This window comes from Urocampus carinirostris, chromosome 1 (genome assembly GCF_059441175.1).
Source record: "Urocampus carinirostris isolate Australia breed hairy pipefish chromosome 1, RoL_Ucar_1.0, whole genome shotgun sequence".
Lineage (NCBI taxonomy): Eukaryota > Metazoa > Chordata > Actinopteri > Syngnathiformes > Syngnathidae > Urocampus > Urocampus carinirostris.
In genome coordinates, this window is record NC_142349.1 from 40,881,239 (window position 1) to 40,902,822 (window position 21,584).

General features: G+C 41.4%; 1 protein-coding gene across 1 annotated transcript in view; it reads right to left on the reverse strand.

Annotated features, from left to right (window-relative positions):
• Positions 1-1,031: 1,031 nt before the first annotated feature.
• The window catches only part of rai1 (retinoic acid induced 1), a 96,813-nt gene continuing 76,260 nt past the window's right edge, over positions 1,032-21,584 (reverse strand). The window contains exons 2-5 of the mRNA XM_088339141.1: positions 14,823-21,077; positions 14,551-14,644; positions 12,462-12,511; positions 1,032-4,219 (exon numbers count right to left, since the gene is read on the reverse strand). Coding sequence (XP_088195267.1) covers positions 4,211-4,219; positions 12,462-12,511; positions 14,551-14,644; positions 14,823-21,065 — 6,396 coding nt within the window. The 5' untranslated portion in view covers positions 21,066-21,077 and the 3' untranslated portion in view covers positions 1,032-4,210. The remainder of the gene's footprint in view (positions 4,220-12,461; positions 12,512-14,550; positions 14,645-14,822; positions 21,078-21,584) is intronic.

A 21,584-nucleotide genomic window follows, 5' to 3' on the forward strand; every position in this document is an offset into this window, starting at 1 on the left:
ATCATTCTATCATTGTCATAAATGTAAAATTAGGTACAACATATAAACCAAGTTAACATTAGAAAGTGAGTCAATTAAATACATTTACAGGTATATTGAATCATTAACAGAAGCAAAAAGAAAAAAGGGCTAAAGTACCAATAGTAGTCTCGGTATTATTTTTTATTGAGTGTAAAATTGAAAAGGCACTGTATTAATCTAATGTTACAAAAAAAAAGGGTTTATGAACAATTTATTTTATAAATATTTCCAAGTAATAGGCTGATATAAGATTGTGTCTATATTTATAAATTATTTTAAATTTTGTTCTTTGACCTCTGTGTGTGTTTTTGACTGTTTTTATACAGTGATCCCTCATATACCGCTGGGGTTATGTTCTCAAAAGGATCCATTATAGGAAAAATCCAAGAAGTATCCGTGAAAATTATATTTATTTTTTAATAGAAACCAAAGAACGAACCTTATCACCAGCTCAAGCATTTGTTTAACAAAATATGGACTATATGGACATTTTTAAATGTATTTTTTCCAAATAAAGACTAGTGTCAAATGATAAACGGGAAATGTTTAGCCAATCAAAATGCAGAACCCAGAAATTGCATTTTCATGTCTTGAAACTGTAAAAATTAAACTGCGTTATAGCAAGGGATTACTGTAATATTTTCTTGTTTTCCTCGATGGTAATATATGCTTGTCATTTGTTGCAATATGTTGATGTTTGTCTGAGATACACGATCACCAAGGATCGTGACAGTGGAATGGTATCATTGTTTTAATTGTTGGTGCAGGTTTAATGACAAAACTGAAAGAAAACAAGAGAGGGGAAATAATGATGGAAGCATCCCCGTATTCCTTTTTATTCCTGTCTAAAAATGAATGAGGTCAGACAAAAAAAAGAAGGTAGCATTGAGAGGTGCTTGTATATTTTAACATTGGCGATACAAAAACATGTCAAACAAAGCAGTTCAAACATGGAAAAAAGAAATATGCTCAACTTAACAGGTAACATTCCAAAAAGAGGACATCATGTATTCATCAATGGGTTCTTTTAATAGTATTTTATAAGCAACAACATATTCCATTTTATAGAAAATAAACATCTCTAGGAAACTCTATTCACAGTTATTATTGGTACAGCACATTTTACATTTTAACATCATCAAATACGTATGTACTCCATGAAAGAATGAGCATCATAAAAAGGTTGAATGCTTGGCGTGGCTTTTTTAAATGTGATTTTTTTTTTTGATGCACTTTTCTGCAAGATCTCACCTGCATCGAGACGTAAGCAGACAACTTGTGCGGCCAAGTGTCAGACGCGACATCAGTGACTGCATGTTTGGTGCGGGTCTTGCAAAGAAATGTGGTAGACACCACAGGAATACACTTTCCAAACTGCACAGAAGATATGTGGTGAAACAACCTGACCCACGCAATGTATAAACAATGACCGTGTTTATATTGGTTACACTTTCCGGTTACATCTTTTATTTTTGTACTTTTTTGCCAAGAACACGTTTGTGGTTGTTGATCAAAGGAGTGTGATGTGTTAAATGCCTGTTAATATACACCTCAGAAGAAAAGAAAAGTTGTACAGTGGTGCCTTGAGATACTGGGTTGATTTGCTCTGTGAAAACACTCAACTTTTCTTTTAGTTGTTAAAATACATAAAAATGAATCGGTTCAGCCGCTCCAAACTTAACACACATTTGTATTACATCTGTCTGTGCTTATTTTATTGATTCGTACTGAAATTACACTGCTGACGCAATAAGATGTTTCAAAACTAATGTGTTTTGAAACTTTTATTTTTCATTTAAGTGTCTTGCCTTATTGTGTCTACTACTAAAGTCGATTACACTGTTAACAGATATGACTCATCTTCTCCCAGCTCATCAGTGCGGCACAAATATTAGCAGTAGTTGTTTGTAGAGGATAGAAATTTTATTGAAAGTGCGCTTTTGTTCTCTGATAAATTGTTTAAACAGTTGCATAAAGGGACATTGAGTATTATTTAGGGTGACACCACTGACGATGCGTCCAAATGACAATTAAGCCATACACCAGTCCACCAGTCATCACCAATACAACACACACACACTTGAGTATGTGCCAGCACAAGAAATCTACAGCCATCCCGTGTTCTGTAAATCAAATTAGCGCCAGCTAAAGGTGAAATAATTTTGATTTGAATAATGAGCGCAAATACAGGATTTATAATCTTATAGTGCATTTTTTAAAAATACTTATAAGTTTATTGTGATTTTAAAAGTGGATACAGGCAAAGGAGATTGCATGGATGCCAGTTTGTTATTTTGGCTATTATACCTCACTGTTGTCGTTATTTTGACTAATACGCACCGTTAGCACCTTTGCCTTTATTGGCCAATAATCTTGCTGTTCTTTGATAACCACACCCTTACATAGCGGATCTGCTGTTTGTAACCTTGGTGATAGAATACAAACAAATGGATCATGGGAAAGCTTTTAAAACACATATGGAATTTTGCATTGTGAGGTTTTCTGTATAGTACTTTCCTGTTCTTGCAAATTCAAAATGTAATGATATCTTCTCTCCAGTGAGTGGCTTTCTAACTATAAACCTATCAACTTGTTGGTAAAGAAATTTAGTTTTTATTTTTACATAACATCAGGCTCAACTAGAGAGAGATCACATGATTTTCCGCGATCTTGCTGATTGAAAATGAGAGGGAAAATGTTGCGGTTTGGTCACTTTGAGTGTCCGTAGTTTGTAATCTTCCTTGTACTTTTTAGCATTTGTTTTTGGTTGCACTACACAATACAGTGAAGTCCAGTAGTCAAATATTACACAGTGTCCCTTTAAAGGTTGAACGTTTATGATGGCTGGTGTGGGCAGATGTTATTTAGTATTAGCATTTAGCTGACAGACAGGGTAAGATATGGGTTGGTTTTGGAGGTAATATTTTAAGCCCGAGTCTGACCTCAGCCTGACCTGAAATCCGGCTCGGGCCGGGCTAAACATGTCAATCATTTGTTCATGTTCTGGCCAGGCTGTGCTTCTCTTGCTAACTTTTTATTTTTTCTAATTCACTTTTCATTGTTCTTTGTTCATTTTTCTTTTTCTTTAGGATGTATTGCTGTTGTGGTTTAGGGTCCAATTTCCAAGGCCTCAAAGTGACAGACAGCCTAACATGTTCCTAACTCTTAAAAATATCTGTCAACCCTGGAAACTTTTCAGTCAATGAAACCTCAGCAGACATAAACTTATTAACGGTTTCAAGCGTTTATACATTATTGGCTTTAAGTGTTGCATAGCCAAAATCCCCCCACTTTTGTGTCCTCACAAATAAAATATCAACTATTGGGTTTGGAAAGGGATAGGTCCCTCCAATAGAGTTATTTGCTCGGGTTCGGGCTGGATCTGGCTCAAAGGCAGGATTTTTTAGGCCCGATCTTACCTCTTGTAGTTTCAAAACACAAACTGTAATTCTTTTAGTTTTATCCTTAGAGGTCAATGTCAAAAACCACATGGGGACTCATTTTTGAAGATTTGCTCCACCTGAGTGAGGAGAAAAACTTTGGAGTTTGGATGGAATGATGCTTATTGTTAGTCAAAACGAAATATCACATAACGGCTGGTGTGGGCAGGACACGAGGAAACTGGTCCACATATATCAAGGCACCGCTGTATTTCAAACACCGCAATGATAGTTAAAACCTGTGTCATCACATCGCCATATACAGTTTTGTGTCACATCCAGCGGCTGTCTGTCGACATTTTGTGTTGGAAATGTACAGATATGCACAGTTGAAGATCACACACACGGACACACAAGTTTTGTCCTGCACACAAGGTGGACAGATGGATGTCCCCGTCCTATCTCTGTCAGCCAGGTTTGGAAAAGGAAAGTGCTCTTTAAGAAGGCCACGCACACGTACGCACTCAAGCACTCGCAGCTCTGCATTTTAAGCAGACACCCGGCCCTTCCCGGAATGCCTTAACTCCCAAATGCATTGTCCGGAACGCGTTCTGTGACCGATTCCTCGAGGAGATGGTGAATCTTTCTCTCCTGTCTCTCAGTGTTGTCTCCCTCGCTCTATTTCGAACCGCCCGCCGCCTCGGGGCACGGGGTCTGTCCGTCATCCTGTCCGTTTTTATAGGATTAGCCGGCTGTTAGGACAGCGTTTATCTTTGCCTCGCTCCCGCGAGGTGGTCCACTCGGATAGCTTACAAATCCTGTAGAGTGGGGGGAGGAAAGACGGGGGTGAACACAAGGCACACACTCACAGACAATTTTTGGTTTAGGATTTAGATATCAAATTGAGGTTGTATTGGTCAAAATCCCTCCGATAAAAGCTTCCTTCTTGCAGAAGGTACAAATTTTCTTTCATGGAACAAAGGCGTATATTGACTGTTTCTAATGATTTTGATGATGGGTATTTAGAACGGTGGTCAGAAACCACTGGGCCGCGGACCGGTACCGGACGAGGGGGGTCATTGGGTACCAGGCTGCACAAAGAGAGTAAAGAGTTACCTTATTTTTGCGGATACCATATATAATAAACATGTTTTTTTACCCACATAAGATTTTAAAGTTGAGGTGCGCAGTATACAAAGGTTTTATGGTAGTATTTAACAATTTCTGAGCAATAATTGATGTCAAAAGATATTACTGACCACATTTGCAAAACAATGGGTGCAACGGGATTTGAACTGGGATTGCAAGGGTGAGAGGTTTGAGGTCTGAACAATTTTCATTGACATTTTTGACAGCAATTAAACACATTCACGATTTCTTTATATTATATTGTAACAATATGAGGTTTGAAGTGCCCAATCATAAACACAAAATCACTAAGGATGAGGAAAAATCATTACATTTTATCTCATCATCACACTATTTTTAATCACGGTACCATGTTGAATACGTTGGGCCATGTCATTTATTTAAACTGTAAATAAACACAAATCCAAAATAAAATTAAATCAATTAAATATTTCCAACATATAAATTGCGTTCATAATCATGGCCCCACATATTCAATAATGTGATCCCGTGAGTAAAAGTAGTGTGATGATGAGATAAAATGGAATGCGGTTGGCGCCAAATGAGCGGGCTTAGCTGAACACATCAGAAATCATGACATTAAAGCATTTTATTTTTTCTACTTTTATTATTGTTAGGGTTATTGTTGTTATTACTAATGTTATTATAGAGTCAGTCTCCGAAAATATTTATAGACATTTAACCACATAGTGGTACAGAAAAGGTTGGGAATAGTGATTTAGAATATTTAATACACTTTTTGAAATTAACCGACATTCCTTCCTGCCATTTCTTCCTGAATGTTTCCGTTGCAAAATACTGTAAAACAAAAACAAATATTCCCAGTAACATTTTCTTGTTCTACCGGCAGATGACATGTTCATTTAAATGTTTAAATATTTTTCTCATTTTACATTAGTATTGGGGATTGCAGAGTACCGATACCAGGTTTCTGCATCACTGCGGATACGAGCCCTTTTTAAGGTAACTGTAGTTGTGATGATGGTCGATCACAGTATCGGCTAACTTCTAGTGATGAGTTAACAATTAGAAAATTGAAATTGAATTAAAGGAAAGACATTAAACCCCCGTTTATTACAGGGGCTGCGTTTCAAAAAGGACCCCTGACAGGCAAAATCCATAAGGTAGATACTCATGGGTTAATACATTTGCATTTATTCTACATATTATGAGCCTCACCTAGAAGGAGCTGACATAATTGTCAGCAATCGTGCTGCTACAGGTACTCAAAAACCTCAAAAACGAGAGGTAAAATGATGCATTTTGGTCACTTGAAGTCTCTGTAGTTTGCGTGCTTCCTTGTGCTCTGTAGCACTCGTTTTCCATTGGACTAGACAATGCAGCGATATCTAGCGGTCAAATAGCACACGCTGTCCCTTTAAGCGTCGATCGAGACTCGTAATCTTTACATACTACCAGTCGATGAATCGCTGCCTTCCTATCCAGCGCTGCAGCTGTGTTTCTAAAGAATGGTGGGCTAATGGCATGCGCTCGCTTGCAATTCATCCTGCAGATTGGCCAATCATGAAAGACGAACGCGTTTGGCGCGAGTGGCAGCCACGAAGCATGAACGCTCGCTAATTGCGCGGATGTGTCGGCAGAGGAACGTTCCCTCCCCTCCCTCGACCCTCTCTTGCAAGCCTCCCAGCGTTTCTTCTCCCTCCCTCTTTGGTCTCGTCGCCTCCTCTGATGTCCCTGTCCCCGTTTGTCTCTGGCGCCCACGCAAACGGGGCGTTTTCCGTCCCTTCTCCCTCTTGCTTATAAGGAGGACCAAAATACCCAACAAAACACACAACAAAATACATAACACATACATAACACAGTAAATACCCACATAAATAAATGACAAAAAATGATAAATTTGTAAATATTCTAGTAAATTTATCATAGAACATATATATTTTGATATCATGTAATTGATTTATGTGTTCATTTATTTATATGGCATATGTTTGTTCAGGGGCAGCACGGCGGGGCAGTGGTTAGTGCGTGTGCGGCACAGTTCTGAGGTCATGAGATCGAACCTCCTGTGTGGAGTTTGCATGTTCTCCCCGTGCTTGCGTGGGTTTCCTCCAGGCACTCCGATTTCCTCCCACAGTCCAAAAACATGCATGTAAGGTCAATTGGCCTGTCCAAATTGTCTCTAGGTGTGATTGAGTGAGTGAGTTGCCCTGCGACTGGCTGGCAACCAGTTCATGGTGTCCCCTGCCCACTGCCTGAAGATAGCTGGGATGGGCTCCAGCACCCCTGCGACCCTACTGAGGATAAGCGGTGCAGATAATAGATGGATGGATGGATGTTTGTTCAGTATTTATGTGTTTATGCATCTGTTTCTAAATATAGCTGGATAGCTTACCAATCGCCCTTCAGGGCCAGCAAGACCTTCTCTACTGGCCTAACATAACCAGACTTCTTTGTCATAATTGTAACAAATGGTCGATTTCATTTTAAATGTATTTTTCCAAAGTGTTTAGATCTTTGTACTTCTCATGATTAAAACTTTCCATTTGGTTACACTCCTTCTAGTAGTGTTCCTCCATCAGAATTCAGCGTGCCTGTGTCATCAGCATGTATGAAATCTGCCCAAAGCCTTGAGAATCAACAGTGCTGGTGAGCGCTGTAAGTGAGATGGAGACAGCAATGCCAGCTATAAGGCCTCATGTTGAATGTAACATGCATGTCTTGTGAATGAATACTCACTTGAGTTAAGCGAAGGAATCACTGTGCAGATCGAAGCTACATCATAGCTTTTTAAGATAAAAATATGTCGTGTTAAAAATGTATCCCAATATGGCTGAAGGAGATGACATTAAAGGTTTAGTCGCAGACATACTAATTTGTATATATTAATATATTATATTATGAACAGTAAATATATTATAATATATTAATTTTGAATTGTCTTTCTAAATTTTGAAATTATTATTTATAGTGATATAGAATAGAATAGAATTTACTTTTATTGTCATTCTTTGTAACCATGCACACAGAACGAAATGTCGATACACCTGACCCGTACAGTTAAACTGTAGCGAGCCGATGCATATATTTAAATTGCTTACTCTGGTTTATTTATACTTAACTGCTCTGGAAAAAAGCATGTGTTGTACATGATTAGGGCTTTTGCAAGTCCCATTCATGCTCACGGGTCCTACTGTATAGGATTTCTCAAATGTGATGCCACAAATATTGGTTTATAGAAGGATATCTGTTCAAGCCGGACTAAGTAGGACATCGCTGAAGGCCTAGGTGAGAAATGCACGGCTTGCCAATGGTAGCCGGTTTATAGGTAATCTGTTTATGAGCCTTGTGTTTAAACACTATGAGTAACTAAACAGGTGTGGAAGGCGGCATATTTTTGCTATTTTACATTTTATGCGTCTGTGTGTTCATGAGGAGACCCTTGGGTGTGGTGTTTGCAGGAAGAGGAGCTTGTATGTGTGCTAGGTTTTCCGATTAGGCTTTGCAGCTTAAATTGGCACAGCATCGAGCCACACATTATCCGCAAAATGTCTTGAAAAGGGGGAAAATAAAGCAAGAAAATAGGAAAAAAAAGACAAAAATGAGGACAAAAACAATCGAAAATAAAATAAAAGCAAAAATGTAAAAAAAATCAAGAAAAAGAAGTAAAAGCTAGTCAACGATACAGCCTCCCTGAAAAAAATGCACAGCGACATCAAAGAGCCATTTCCCTTGCAAACGACACATCACCATTCTGCCTCCTACTGCTACCAACAAACCACCCTCTTTCTTGCATTTTTCAGCTTTTTTAGACGTGGGAGCGGAGGTGAAAGGGTGCGGCGGGGGCATGAGGAGATAAAGGCAGGGACAAATGAAGGCATGACTGAAAATGGAAAAAATAGGCGGATGTTCATCAGGAACGAGAAGTGAACACGACGAGAGTGAAAGAAAAAAGCATGGGTGGGTTGGGGCGAAGAACAGGCTGAATTAGAGGAGTGAGGGAAAGGAGAAAAAACAACCCGAAAAAGAGGAGGTTCATGTGTGTTTGTCTGTGTAGCATGCAGTGGGGGTCTCAGGCTTTGATTATGGGTGGGGTGTTTTGATCATCAGCCAGGGTTTCATCATTTTCAGTCTCCGCGGAGGAAAACAGAAAGAGAAAGGAGGGAGGAAGAGAAAGGACGGGTAGGGAGGTGTGATGCTGCCGCCGCCTCGATGCTCCCTGCTGAATGTCAGACTAACGCTCCTTCCCAATAACCCCCCCGCCCTGCATTACTCCCCCACCTAATCCTGCTGCCTTTGACCTTCCTCTTTCAAGCAGCAGGATGATAAAACACCACAAGATGATGTCTTGCCCACAAGAAAGCTGCCCGTCCGTCCAACCGTCCAACCCTCCAACCCATCCATCCATCCATCCATCCATCCATCCATCCATCCATCCATCCATCCATCCATCCATCCATCCATCCATCCATCCATCCATCCATCCATCCATCCATCCATCCATCTATCCATACATGCATACATCCATACATACATCCATCATGTCGGTGTTACAAGGGCTCCCTTTAGTGCGGGGGTTAGAAACGTATGGCTCTTTTTATGAGTACTGTACATCTGGCTCGGAGATAAAAATGAGGGCCATTGTCATCTTCTCTGGGATATTCCAATTTTAGTGTATGCGAAGGTGAAGCCACACAGTTAGCTGGTAGTTCAGTGGCGAACATATCACGCAAAGCTTTAACTGCAGTTTACATTCACTACGTTACACCAACAGACCGCATTTTGGCTGTACGTCTATTAAGAATCATTTATTTGAAAGCTCATTAAACTATGCTTGCTCACTGTTTAGACAATTTATGATGAAAACAAACAGAACACACTGGAAACACCTGAAAACACCAGCCAAGCACCGAGCGCAATTTGACTGGATGGGCACTCTCCTAAATGCAGTATGTCACAAAAGTGAGTACTGTACACCCCCTCACATTTCAACAGACATTTCATTATCATGTTTAATGGAACATAACTAAGAAACATCCCGTCGACACAATGAAAAGAATGTCAACAAAGGCTGTGGCTTACTGGAAAGATATCCTCTGGTCTAATAAGACAAAGATTCATTTATTTGGCTCGGATGGTGTGAAGCATGTGTGGCGGCATCCAGTTGAGGAGTAAAAACACGTTTGTTTCGTGCCTAAAGTCAAGCATGGTGTTGGGAATGTCATGGTTTGGGGCTACATGAGTGCAATTGGAATTGGGGAGTTGCATTTCATTGAGAGAAACACAAACTCAAGGATGTACTGTGAAATACTAGAGGAGAGACTGATTCGGTCCCTCAAGAAACTGGGTCGCAGGGCAGTGTTCCAGGATGACAATTACCCCAAATACACCGCTAAGGGGACCAAGGCTTTTCTGAAGGGGGTAAGGTAAAGGGGACAGACTGGCCAAGCATGTCTACAGATCTAAATCCAATAGAACATCTTTGCGGAAGGTGGAGGAGCACAAGATCTTGTACGTCCCCCAGCTCATTCATGTTGTCATGGAGGAGTGGAAGAGCATTTCAGAGAGAATTTGTGAGGCCCTGGTGAAATCCATGGCCATGAGGATTAAAATCTCATCATTCATTAGCTGTACGGCTTATCCTTATTAGGGTCGCGGAGGGGCTGGAGCCCATCCCAGCCATCTCTGGGCAGTGGGCAGGGGACACCCTGAACTGGTTGCCAGCCAATCGCAGGGCACACGGGGACAGACAACTCACTCGCTCAGTCACACCTAGGGACAATTTGGACCGGCCAATTCACCTGAAATGCATGAAATGTGGGAGGAAACCCACGCAAGCACGGGGAGAACATACAAAGTAAGGCCGGTAGCTGGATTTGAACTCTTGCAGGAGGTTCCCACGACCTCAGAACTGTGCCGCACACGCGCTAACCACTGCGCCGCCGTGCTGCCCAGGATTAAAATCATTCTGCAAAATTATGTTGGCCACACTAAATATTGAACTTCAGGAACTTTTACTTAAGGGTGTACTCACTTTTGTTACCAGTGCTTTAGCCATTAATGGCTATATTTTGAGGGGAAAAAAATACATTTTCACTGGTATATACGGTTTACATAGACTACATTTCATTGTTTCAAAACAATGTTCTTCAGTGTTGTTCAAGAAAACATCATGATGAAATCTCTTTATAGATGTAAGGTGTGTACTCATTTTTGTGACATACTGTAAATCAGTATCCTTTTCCTTGCAGTAATTTTTACTATCTTTACAAAAGAACTCTGCACGCACCTTGTTTTGAAATTGTTATTTGCAACAAAAATGATGGTTAAAATGAGCCTTGAGGATCTTAAGTAACTGCGGCAGGGAGACAAATTTTAAGGGGTAGATTTGTTGATATGGCATTGTTATTATTTCATATATTTGATCAATTTATCAAACATGAAAAAAAAAACGTGCTGAAGAATTAGCTTTTGTCTGGAGAGCGGTCTTGGTGTTTTTTTTAATTCTTTATTTTGTCTTAAAATATAAGGTGTGGCTCCCATGGCTCTTTCGTGGCTCTTTGAATAAAAAGTTTCCTCTATTGTTTCCTTTCTTTTAGTGGTACCTAGACAATGTCATAATTTTCAACTTATACATTTCCTCCGTCTTTGATTATTTAAAATTATGTATGCCGTCCATCAAATTTTGTACAGGAATTATTCGCATACACAACATTGATATGCCACAAATTAGAGCAAACCTCAACACTTTCAAATCAATCTGCCGTGAGTGAAAAAAGAACAGTAATTGCGAGCTAGCTCCCACAGCCATGATGTCCTTTCTTTCGCCTTTACTTCCTGCTCCATCGTCCGCCCCAGCAGAAAAAAGCTTTGACGTTTGTGATTGATTCCAAGTTATTTGGAGCAGCTACAAAAACACTGAATGTGCTGAATTGAACACTAGCCGAATGTGAACGAAATAAAGCCGCCACCTGAAAATTGGAATGAAGCCCCCCACGGACTGGTGTACACGTTTTGTGAGGAGCACAAAAAAAAAAAAGAGCCTAAGGAAGAGATGTGACGAAAAAGGGGACACAACCCGGGAAAATCGAAGCTGTCCGCTCAAGTGTTCTTACGGGACCACAAACCTCTTCCTCCCTTTGAATTTACACGGATATTTGTTTGTGTGTAAAGCCTTGGTACGGCTTACTGGGTTTGTGCAGCTGTTTCATGGCCAAATTCGAGGAATTTTTAACAACTTTTATAGCCAATTTTCCAACTTCTCTAGTAACATTAAAAAAAGAAATCCAGTTTAAGGCATGTATTTTACAGAGCCACTAATATATCTGCAATTTACATATGTGACTTTTAATATTGCATGTGCATTTAAAAAAATATTTCATTTTTTGATTGAGAGTAAATCACTGATATATTTGTTTTTGAGACCAATCTCTCTCCATATAGGCATTGGGTTAAAATGACAGTAATATGCAGCTTATATTTTCAGTTGCAGGAAGTTCTTCCCATTACAACTTATCACTGAGAAACGCTACATTAATTTTTTGCATGGTCCATGATAAATTTCCATAATTGATATGTAATCCTTGCACTAATACACATTACATAGTGCCCTGTTTAGGTGTAGAATTCACCTGGCCTGTAGGGGTAGATGACACTTCATAGGAAAATGCCGTACAAACTAATGCCAGCTAAAGTTAATCACGAGGGAAGGAGAAATGCAATGGCAAAGCAAAGCCACCAGAGAGCCGGGTCGGCTTATTTTTGAACAGATTTGTTGAGCAACAATTTCAAGCAGTTACAAGAACTTCACCCACAATTAAAACACTTTTCATTGAAAGTCAAGTATTTTCAAGGACGTCAAGCACCGACCGGTATGAACCCTGTGCTTAACCTCCTTTTTTCTCAATGCATAACTCATGGATTTATGTTTTGTCTTTGGGATGCACGTACCTCATGTTTGGGACACTTGATAGAGAAGTCATCTTCGTGGAATGTACAGCCTGGACAATTGTGTGAAAGCAAAAACATAATCAAACAAGCACATCCAGGCATTTAGAATAGAGCACAAATGGGATTTTTTTAGAGAAGCAGTCTGTGGTGTGTGGCTGAGACACTCAGCAGGAGGAAAATGGGCATTACACTGTGGCACTCCAAGACATACACACACTTCAAAGTGTGCCTTGGCAGAATTTGAAATCTGCAATTCTTTCACAACGATGTAAAAGTGATGTGCCTCACCCCTCATCATGGAAGTATACAAATTGTTCAGTGTAAGAGTTCTTTCTCATTTAGTTTGACCATTTTTGGATTTTCTTTTTCAAAATAACAGAATTTTCACATCATGTTATGAGTATTTTAATACAATTAGCATGTGAGATTTTACTGTGCTGAGCATCTGCAGATGCAGAGTGAGGCGCGCAATTCTCTTGTCTCATTATGGAGGGGGGGATTTTTTATAAGTTTATTGTCCATATTTCATAATCCATTATCAGTCAAATCATGATCCTTTTTTTTGGTTTGAACAAATTTATTGACACTAATAACAACCAACAAACAATGTGAGGTTTGAACAACCCTTCTCGACAATCTTAACAGCAATCAAGCATATTCACAATTTCGTTATATCTGGCAATATGACTTTTTAACATATTTTTCTGACATTTTTAATACACTTCAAAGCCAACAGGCCGAGACACTTGCTCCTAGCCAAGAGGCTAAGCCAATGAGACCTGGGGTTCTTATTTGGTTACTAAAGTTACAATATATATTGCTTTCTTGCTCTGCAAATCAAATGATGACAAAGATTTTGGTTCATTTATCTGCCTCACCAAACATAAACATCTCCGCACATCACTGCGATGTAATGTCTTTTAACCAGACATGTGAATCATACGGCATGCGGGCAGGGCACGGCCCGATGGATGACTTATTCTGGCTCGCCATAAATGATGATGTCAAAAAAGAAAATAGTTTTTTTGATCATTTTAATCAGTTATAATTCTTTAAATAAATGCAAACCAAGCAGTATTGAGTTTGTATACCGTGATAAATGTGTAAATTTGCATTCACTCAACTGTTAAAATTAAACGTTTAACACATGTCGGACATGAAAATATTTTTTTCATATCATTTGTGAACAAATGCTTTGTGTTTAGAAAAGATCTCTTGTCATCTTTGATGACAATATCTAGGGGTAGTTTACTAATGTTGGTTGAGTTATGAAGAATAAGACTGAAAAACAAAGGTACATTTTTTGAGGGGACAATTTTTTACTGATCCGGCCCAGAGACGAACTGAGTTGGACATCCCTGTCTTAAACCTTCCTAAAATGGATTGTATTTGACACTAAAAGGTTGAATAATCTAAACTCTGAAAATGCAACTTGTCCTTAATTTTTATCATATGTATAGAAATGTTATTTAAATTTGTAGTTTGTGAGACAATAAAGGAAAAAAGCCAATCAATCCTTCTATTTCCATTTTGTACTCTACAGCCCCTCTGCTGTGAACTGATATAGGCATCAAAAGGCCTTAAGTAAACCTTATGTGATGATACCCAGAAAACAGTTGGAATGCGGTCTGAGCTTGAAAGTAAGCTGCCATCAATTCCAGGACAAGACCTGACAAAATGGCAACGCCATGAGATTCAAAAAGATGCGTGCGGTGCATGGAGACATTTTTTCCATTTAAACACATGCATTATCCTTTTTGGTTTGTGTCAAGTTTAACAGAAAATCTAAACACATTGGAAATTTGATGCGTGCCGACATATAAATTGCATTTTCCGCCATCTTATTGCAGAATCAATGAATGGCCAAAACATTCCAATGCGCCCTGCCTCCCGTTAACTCCTGCTCATCTCCCTTTCAAGTGTGTCGATATTTTTTTTTCTCCGTTCATTCTATTTTTTCTCGTTTCTCATTTCCTGTTTATAGCACCCATTGAAAGCCGCCCCTCCTCCCTGCCGGTATCCCTCCTTGGTCTTGCTCGGTCTCGGTATTATTTCACGCATCTTTGCGTCTCTTGCAGTGTTTTCTTACCTATTTCTTTGGCGCAGTTGTAGTGGTATTTACTAGAGCAGCTTTTCCAGCAGCAACAGAGGGACGCTCCCACAATCTGGCACTTGTGGCAGCTCTGAAGTTAGTCAGATGGATGGGCATATGAGCCGGAGAAAACAAGAGTGCGCGGGCACATTAAGGGATAAAGGAAAGGGGGGAATTGGGGGTGAAACAAAGGAGGAAAGTTTGAAAATGAGTGAAAACACTGCAACACATCTTCTCAGTGATTTGTAATACTGTGATTGCTTTTGTACCGTGTGGGCTGAGTTGTCGACAGCTTCCTTCAGTCCGTATAATCTCCCAGCTACCATGATCACTCCCTTGGTCCAGACAGCACAGTTTTCATGAGCCCAGTGCTCACCAGCCTCCGCTTCTTCTTGCAAACTTTTGAACGACCCCTCTAGGTCTTTCGAAGGGACTGCCTGGAGCTGCTTCATTCTTTTTAACCTCTCTCGAAGGGTTAGTCTCGGACGAAGGCTCTTGTGACACTTTTTTTCTGCTCTTCTGTATGGCAGACGGTGACGTCTGGTTTTGCGGTCCTCCTGCTGTGGTTCTTTGCTGTTCTCTGCTTTCTCGGTGTCACTCTCATCCTCAGGCTTTGACGATGTGCACGGTACTTCAGTTGCAGAAACTTCATCCTGGTTGTTCTTTTCTTGGACTTTTCCTAGATAGAGTTTGGGGTGAGCAGTCAACAATTTTTGAGGAACTCTGTCTTCTGTGTAGTATGGTCCACACAGATCACCCAAATCTCTGTAGTTTGACGGTTTTCCGCAGAGGCAACAAGTAAGAGGCGAACCAATTAGTTCTGGCTTGACTGCGGGTCCTTGTAACATGGCAGCAGTGTGGGGCACTACCTTTGCAACCGTAAAAGGATTTTTCATCCGGAGAATCCCCTTTTTTCGTCGCCTTTGAAATACATGCATGTCCTCGGGCTTATTGACAATGGCACACCAAGAGGAAAAGTCCCTGGAGTTGTTGAGACGCACGTACGGACAAAAAGACATAGGGTTTTGTTGGATCATTTTGCTTCTAAGTCTCTTTATGGAAATGGTCTCTGTCTGTTTTTCGGATACTGTCACCACAGGGGCCACAACTGAGTCTTTTTCCTCCTTTTCACTCATGACTTTTTCTGTCTGCCACTGTTGCATCTTTACTGTTTCTGCTTCACATCCAGCAGCCCTCACGACTGCCTCAATGACCTCCAAGGCATCTTTCATTCCAGGTTTTGGCCCTGGTTTTTTGTACACTTTCACTGGCTTGACAGGGATGTCCTCAGATAAGCTTTTCCCCTGTTTCCGCTTAGCTGGATTCACCAACGGTTTTCTGCCTCTTCTTGACTTCTGGATGACTTCTGTGCTGACAACCTCAGGGCATTCGTCTGGACTGATTGGAAGTGAGGGCACTTCTGGAAGGGTTTTCGTCTCCATGACTTTGCTGTCTTGATGCTCTACAGCTTCGACTTTTATCATCTTTGCGGTTTCCGTTTCTTCTGTTGCAGTATGACTTTTACGTTTCCTTTTCTGCTTTAAGTGCATCTCATGGTTGTTTTTAATGGCCCTCTGCTTAGCAGCTCTTGGGGTAGTCACAATCAGGTTTCCTGCTTCAAACGCGACAACATCTGTACTCTCCACCATGGCCCATCTCTTCCTTTTTGAGGACTTGGTTGTTCGTAAATCTCCTGATACAAGCGATTTCATTTCTTGGACCAATTCTCCTCGAGGACCGAGGTCTACTTGAGCCCCCATTGCTCTTTGTACGTTGCAAATTGTTCCAAGTTGATCTATTGGTACTGGCTCCTCATCATTTAAAATATCTTTTAACACTCTTTGTCTCAATGTATCTGCCATAGGTGCTTCTTGCCCTATTTCCTGTTTGTCATTTTCTTGTTTGACCTCTTGTCTGCTTATCATTTCACTGTTCACCATTTCAGGAATAGCTGTCGCTGCATCTTTGACAGCATCTAGGGAAAAGTCCTTAGTTGTTGCATCGTCGTTGAGTATGATGTCTGTTTGAGTAGTCTGAATGTTTTTTTTTGAACTAGGCGAAGCAATTTTCTGAACCATGGCCTCATATTTTTGTCCTCTGCCCTTACGTGGAGGGAGAACTTTTGTTCTAGTTGGGCAGTGAGGGGCCAGAACTAGCACATCATTTGGATCATTTTCAATGATATTGGAAGAACTATGTTTGGGTTGATAGGGAACTATGGGCTCTCTTGAAGGTGGGCCTCTTTTTCTTCTAGGCCCCACTACATCCTCCTCCTTGGGTGTAAAGAGAGTCTGCTCCAGTGATGTGGCTTGAGGTTGTAGGGGTTTCGGTTTAGGTTTTGGACCCCGCTTCTTTTTGATGGGCCCCGAAGAATGTTCTTTATCCGAGGATGACTGACATTGGAGTGGTAGTGTCGACTTGTCTTCATTAATTTTAGCCGGAAGAAATACAAACGGTTCAACTGTAGAATCAAACGTTTTTGATATTTGAGGAGTAAGAGAAGGTTCCTTTGTAAAGACATCTTCTTTTTTAGAACAATCAATGGTATCAGATTCTTTTATTGCTGGTGTTGATATATTATTGTTTTTAGTTTTTTCCTTAAAGCTTGACACATTTGTTTGTAAAGACTTCCTTGACCTTAAGGTCATGTTTTTATTGTGATTTTCTTGTACCTTTAAATCAGTTGGTGATTTGTCATCAATGTTTATTTCTATATTATTGTTTGTTTGCAAAGCTTCAGTCTTTATACTTTTTCTTCCTTTGCCTTGTGGCACTGTTAAATGTGGACTTTCTCCTCGTTGGATCCGTTTCGCCTTAGACACTGAGCCTTTGGGGCGACCAACAGGCACTGTGCTGATTATGCTTTCAGTAGACGTCAAACCATCTTCATATTTGAGTACAATCTTTGGAGCTTTTTTCTTATCTGACTTTGAAACAGTTTTAGACCCAGGTTTTGATTGAGGTTTTATGCAAGGTTTATGCCCTTGTTTTCGTTTACCTAGAAGTTGAACTTTTTCAACTGGGTCTGATAAGTTTGGTGCATCCTTTAGTGTGGAATGAACACTTGGTTTTAACCCAAGTTTTGGTTCTGGCTTTAGGGAAAGTCTAGTTCCTGGTTTGCCTGAAGGTTCTCTTCCTGGCATTGATTCAGGTTTTAGTTTTGGTTTAGGTCCAGACTTTGGGCCGGGTTTTCTTTTAAAACTGGACTCGCTTTTGGGTAGTGGGTCTGCTGCATTAAACGAACGCGTGCACATCCTTGAACTTATTCCTTGAGTCAATGTTTTTGTTGTGTGGTTCACAATTGATCCCTGATGAACTAGGTCAGTTTGAACAGAGATCAACATAGTCTTGGTCGAGCGTCTGCTGGGTTTCTCTGAGGGTAGTGAATCACCTTCTTTGTCCTTCTTGTCCTTCTTGTCCTCCCTTTCTAAGTTGATCTGTTGCCTGACTGACACTTCTGAAAGCATTGTTCTTCTTCTACCCCTTGCATGCTTGCATCCAAATTCCCTTGGTTGAACAGATGGGGCCACAGGCTCCGGCTTGGCCAAGGTGGTCACGGCACTGGAACAGCTGAGACCTGGCTCCATGTCCTCATCACCTTTTTTGGGGGAAGGTGGTGTGTCTGCCCAGGAAGGGGCTGAGGGAAGTATTGACTTGCCAGGTAACTGTGGAGAGTCTGGTTCCAGCACTTTAACGTCAATGTGATCCAGGTGGTCCCTGGACTGGGTAGTAGTTGGTGTTGTCTTTTCATTAAGAGCCGAGAAAACTGGCATAGCAGATATAGGCTGCGGGGCGGTGTCAGCAATGGCCGTTTCCCTAGAAGAAGCATCAGGAGCTGCTGCCACATTTGGGTGTGCAGGCACTCCTGCAAGTTCATTGTCACTGTGGAACTCTTTTCTTTGATTCTGCGTCCAGGTGCAATGATCAGCAGATGGTTTCTCAAATCCATGTTGTTTATTTATGAAATTAGTACTGAACGAGTTTCTGATGTTTTCTTCCTCTTCCGGTTCTTTTCTCACCTCCCCAGGAAGGAGTGGGGAAAGTGCATGCTGCTTTTGCTCATCTAAGAATGCTTGCTGTGCATGCTTTTCTATCAATTCTCTGCTTTCTGTCTTTGAATGTTCCCCTTCCAAAGCCTCAATTGGAGAGGTTGGAGAGGCATTGTCTGAGTTGTCCCTCTCTTGATCCTGTTCAACATCAGGGTTGAAAGGCAACATTTTCAACGAATTTTCAGAAGCAATTGATACCTCTGATTTGTATGTTTTTTTAATGTCTTGGCCAAAGTTGTGGCTTGAATCAGAGCATGCAGTCGGGGGCTGTTCAAGTGAATCTGGGTCATATTTTCTTTCATACACAGTCTCTCCGTAGCAAAAAGTTTTGTCTTCTACCTCTTTGTTTAGTTGGCTGAAAAGGAACGAACATTTTTCTTCTTTTGGCCATTTCTCCAGTTTCTCAATCGGTTTGATTAGGTCATTGTCTCTTTCATAGACAGGTGTTTTTGGCCTAGTCTCTGCTTGTTTGTTAGCAGACTTGTCTGACCACTCTGTTTCCTCAAAGTTTTCTTTCATCGGCTCATTGGGCTGCTGTATGTCAGGTGATGAGTCTGTGTCAGGTTTAAGAGGACTGGCCATGGTAATGCTTATAGGAGATCTTCCCTCACTTATACTCTTTACGGTAGCGGTGTCTTCTCCTTGCACTGACTGACACTGAATTGTGTCAGGAGTGTAGTTGTGCAATCCTGAGTCTCCGGACCTGGTTGATACATCATCTGGAGATGTCATGGAACAAGACGATATTGTGTCTACGTTAATATGTGTGTTGCTAGGAGGCTGAGCTGGACTTCTTCCTAGGTTTCTATAGTAGTAGCCCCTCTCCAGTTGATCGTCACTGCTGCTGGAGTAGCCTCCTTCATGTAAGTCCATCGGCATCTGCTGATGCTGCATGGTGGAGTAAAGATCCTGCATTGTGCCTCCACTTAAACTGCCAGCACTTTCTGAAAAGTGACTTTTGTACCCTTCCCCCTTTTTTGAGGATACAGCACTCCCGGAGCTGCTGTTGCTACCACCACTATTTCGTTTAGTAGCTTTCTTGTTGGCCACCAGAGTCTCTGAAAGCAACAACTGTTGGACATTGTTGGATATGTTCTCTACTTGAGAGGTGAGGGCATTCAGGCTCCACAAGCTGGGGTTGGACAGCAACTTCTCTGAGAAACGTTCTTTCATGGCAGGACCTTGTAGAGTGTTACTGAAGCTATGCGGTGTTGCGTGGGAAACACTGGGCGATGGGTGTGAGCGCGGGGGAAACAACAAAGCATTGGATCCGCCTTGCTCTTGGTGGCCCGTTGAAGACGAAGTTGACGACGAGGCTGCCCCTGGATTGATGGGCGGTTGGCCGTACTGGAAGGATTCCGGGTTGGTCATTAAGGGTGAAGGGGTGGAGCTGTACGAAGGGGAGCGTCCCACTGAGCGTGCAGGAGAGTGACTTGAGGAAGGACTACAACTTTGATAATATTGATCAGGTGACCTCACTGACATTTCAGTGAGACAATAGTTTGGTTGTGGTTGGCTGAAATGTTGATATTTCGGGTGGGGATCCTGGGGGTTGTTCATGCTTTGTAAGGGGCGCTGTGTCTCATAACCCCTGGAGTGCTGGTAGCTATAGCTATTCTGGGATGGCCTGTAGCTTCCTTGCTTCAGGGTACTGTGGCTGCTTATTTGTCTGCCATACTGGGAGGACGGTGGCATGCTATAACCTTTATAACATGGTGTCATGGGGCTGCACTTTTCAATGTAAGGAGAAGGAGAGGGCGAAGATTGGGGATAGTGCAGATGACTTTGTGGATACTGTAAAGGCGAAGGGGAAGGGTTTGTTGGGCGGGACTGGAGATGGGGGCTGGGGTAGGAGGAGGTTGGGGCCTGGTGGCACTGGGGCTGTGAGTGGCCCAATATATTGTGGTCCATAAACTGTGAGGAGTTAGGGGTGGAAGGATCCCCAGTCTCAATACGCCCAACCATCTCATGCTCATATGATGTCAACTGAGCTGGGTCTTCCCATTTCTGATGGAGATGACCAACGCTCATGTACTGGGTTGTGTATGTCCTGGCACCTGTATGGGGACTGTAACCACTATGACCCTGTAGATGTTGACCAGAAGTAGGCTGGGGGAATTTGGGGATTTTCTTTTTTGCCTGCGAAGGTCCCAAGCCTCCATTTGTGTTACTGCCGCCGTTGACCGGGAAACCGGGGTAAGCTGGCTGGCTGTAACAGTCTTTTGACTCGCCAATATCTGATGACATGCTTGCAGCGTTTACCAGCGAACGGGCCTCATAAGCCGACCTTGAGAAGCCTGGGCCCGGACCGGGATGTGGACCAGGCCCCGGATGGGGAAGTTGAGTGTGGGCATGATGTGGGTGTTGTCGGTACGTCTCCAGGCGCGATAATTCATGAGGCTCCTGTTGGTAGCAGATTTGGTTGCTGTGGTAACCACCGGCACGCTCACGGAAGGACTGCATGGTACCCACTGTCTGTAAACAGAAGAGAGAGGGCAGGGTGAGATTGGAATCATAATACCAACCTTTCAAATTCAATGACATGTATTTTTTGACAAAGGAATAACCATATATTGTCTGACTTAAAATTCATATTTTGATCATGTAAACAGAATCCCCAAAACTCAATATATCTGGGCTTATTTATTGTTCTGTTTTCTTCTTCAAACTAATTGCCCCGAGGGTGGCATTTTGAAATCTAATCTATATAGTTTTATGCAGAAAAATACAAAAAATATGCCAGCTGGTAGTGCGACACTGTTTACTTGTGTTCCTGCACATTTTTTCATAGATGTAAATAAATGCAATAATGCACTCATTTTACACGTCCTTTCATATTCCAATCCATTTGACAATTACGATGAATATTTGCTCCATGCGTTGCCATAAAAAAGTTCTTTTTTTTCATTTTTAGACAATTTAAAATGTGTTCATGGATAATGTGGTGGGTTTGTTTGGAATTTAGTTGGAGTGTGATAGCGT